Source organism: Sinocyclocheilus anshuiensis, unplaced genomic scaffold, assembly GCF_001515605.1.
Source record: "Sinocyclocheilus anshuiensis isolate Anshui unplaced genomic scaffold, SAMN03320099.WGS_v1.1 scaffold103, whole genome shotgun sequence".
Classification (NCBI taxonomy): domain Eukaryota; kingdom Metazoa; phylum Chordata; class Actinopteri; order Cypriniformes; family Cyprinidae; genus Sinocyclocheilus; species Sinocyclocheilus anshuiensis.
This window is the reverse complement of record NW_015548201.1, coordinates 811226-813408: the sequence shown is the minus strand read 5'-3', so window position 1 is coordinate 813408 and position 2183 is coordinate 811226. Positions and strand designations below refer to the sequence as shown.

At 36.7% G+C, this 2183-nt stretch overlaps 1 protein-coding gene across 1 annotated transcript in view; it reads left to right on the top strand.

Moving 5' to 3' along the window:
- Positions 1-2183, top strand: part of LOC107653334 (netrin receptor UNC5A-like) — a 239493-nt gene that overhangs the window by 209026 nt on the left and 28284 nt on the right. The window contains exons 10-11 of the mRNA XM_016440025.1: positions 991-1078; positions 1635-1803. Coding sequence (XP_016295511.1) covers positions 991-1078; positions 1635-1803 — 257 coding nt within the window. The remainder of the gene's footprint in view (positions 1-990; positions 1079-1634; positions 1804-2183) is intronic.

The window sequence follows — 2183 nt, the reverse complement described above, 5'->3', positions numbered from 1 at the left end:
TACACACACACATACATACATATATTATACACACACACACACACACACATACACACACACATATACATGCACAAACACACACACACACAAAGAAAAACAAGTAGATGGAATAGAAAAAATAAAAAGCTAGTGTTTGTTAGTTTTTTGTTGTTGTTTTTTTTTTTTAAATAAAAAATAAAACAAAAACGAAGATAAATATAGATAAAGTAGAATTAAAAATATAATGCCTGCTACCTGTTATCTGTGACAGATTTGAAGATGTTTTACGGCTTATGCTACTTTTATGCGTTCATCTTACGATTATTTTAGACTAGACAAGTTACAAGGCAAAGTTTAATGTGTAAAGTTAGGGGTTGACTAATTATTTAATTATGTAATAATCATAATAGCATATAAAAATATATTATAATATTTTATTTTTTATTTAATATTTTCCCATTTTTTGTGTCATCTTCACAGTTACAAGTGGCCCAGAGTAGCTTTTATTTTATTTTATTTTATTTTATTTTTTGAAAAATACATTTGAATTTATTTAAATTTAAATGAATTATCATAGACTATTCTATGATTATATTTATGATTTCTTACTTTTACAAGTTAACTTGTAAAAAAAAACTTTTCTGAAAGTTAAATTTACAATAGATTTTCTGAAAGTACACATTGTTTAGTTTCATAACCAGCAAATTAACTTCTGAAACAATAAGCTTTGTTTGTTTGGCTATTTACTGACAAGAAAGAGACTGGACCTCTTGTAACTTTAATCGAATACCCCTGCTTTAGGCTCTTCCTGCCATTGTACACATCTCCAGGACATAAAGCGAAAGAGTTTTGGAATTTATACATAGTAGATGACATCTTTGACCTTGGATTTGTATAGTGTTAATCACATTTACTTTTGTCACATAAAGGCCCGCTGTGAGCTGTGACAAAAGCAGCATTCAGATGGAACAAATGAGCCTACCTTGTCTCTTTTGTTCCTATTTACATTAGGAATCAGCCTTCTCATCCCGCCAGAGGCCATTCCCAGAGGGAAGATTTATGAGATTTATCTAACCATTCAGAAGAAGGAAGACATGAGGTAGGTCCCTGGAACCAATCTGAGGATCTGCCTAACAAAGAATAGATGCACAGTTTGAATCAGAATTTAAAAAAGGCCAGGCACAGAGCGTCGAACGTAATTTAAGTCAATCTCCACATGCTCGTGTGCATGATTGTGTGTGTGTGTGTGTGTGTGTGTGTGTGTGTGTGAGAGAGCCATTTGCTCAGATTTATGACTAATGCTGACTTGAGATATCAAAAGCTTGTGTGTATGTGGTGTGTCTTGTCTGTTATATGTAAATGAGCCATGGGCCACAGAGACGGAAATGTTCTCCTGTTTTAGATTTTCCTGTCGGGAGTGAAGCACCAGGTAACGGGTCAGGCTATTTTTTCTCGTACATTCATGCATTGTTTACGACCGGCTCCCTACTAGCCTTGAATGCAGAGTGTGAAAAGTCCGATCAGAGCACCAGAGCCCTGATTAATAGTGGAACCTCATCTTGTTAAAGGGTCTGCTCTGGGCTTGACATTGGCCATCCATCCAGACCCCTTTGGTTGAATCCTGACCATTGTGCTCCCCCACTGCTTCCCTCTAGATTGCCACTGGCTGGGTGTCAGACATTGCTGAGCCCCGTGGTGAGCTGTGGACCGCCCGGTGTGGTGCTCACCCGGCCAGTCATCCTCAGTATGGACCATTGCTCTGATGCGTGCCTGGAGAATTGGGCCATCCGTCTCAAGAAGCAGTCATATGAGGGAACGTGGGAGGTGAGTGTTTGTTTGCATCTGTGTGCATTTACGTCCGTATATATATATATATATATATAAGAATTATTATAGTTATATAATATGTATATGAATATATTTTTCAAAATGAATACACACACACACACACACACACATACATATATATATATATATATATATATATATATATATACATACATTCAGGGTTTGAAATCAACACCCGCCAAATGCGGGTAAAAATCAACTGTGGCGGGTAACGCTGTCAAATCACTGGCCAGTTTGGCGGGTTACTTTTCGTAAATTATGTTCACTCATTCATTTCTTTGGGAAGTTCATGCAAGCCAAATCTGCGCAGGTTTAGCGCAAATACTGAACTCGTGAGACATCATGACATTATCGAG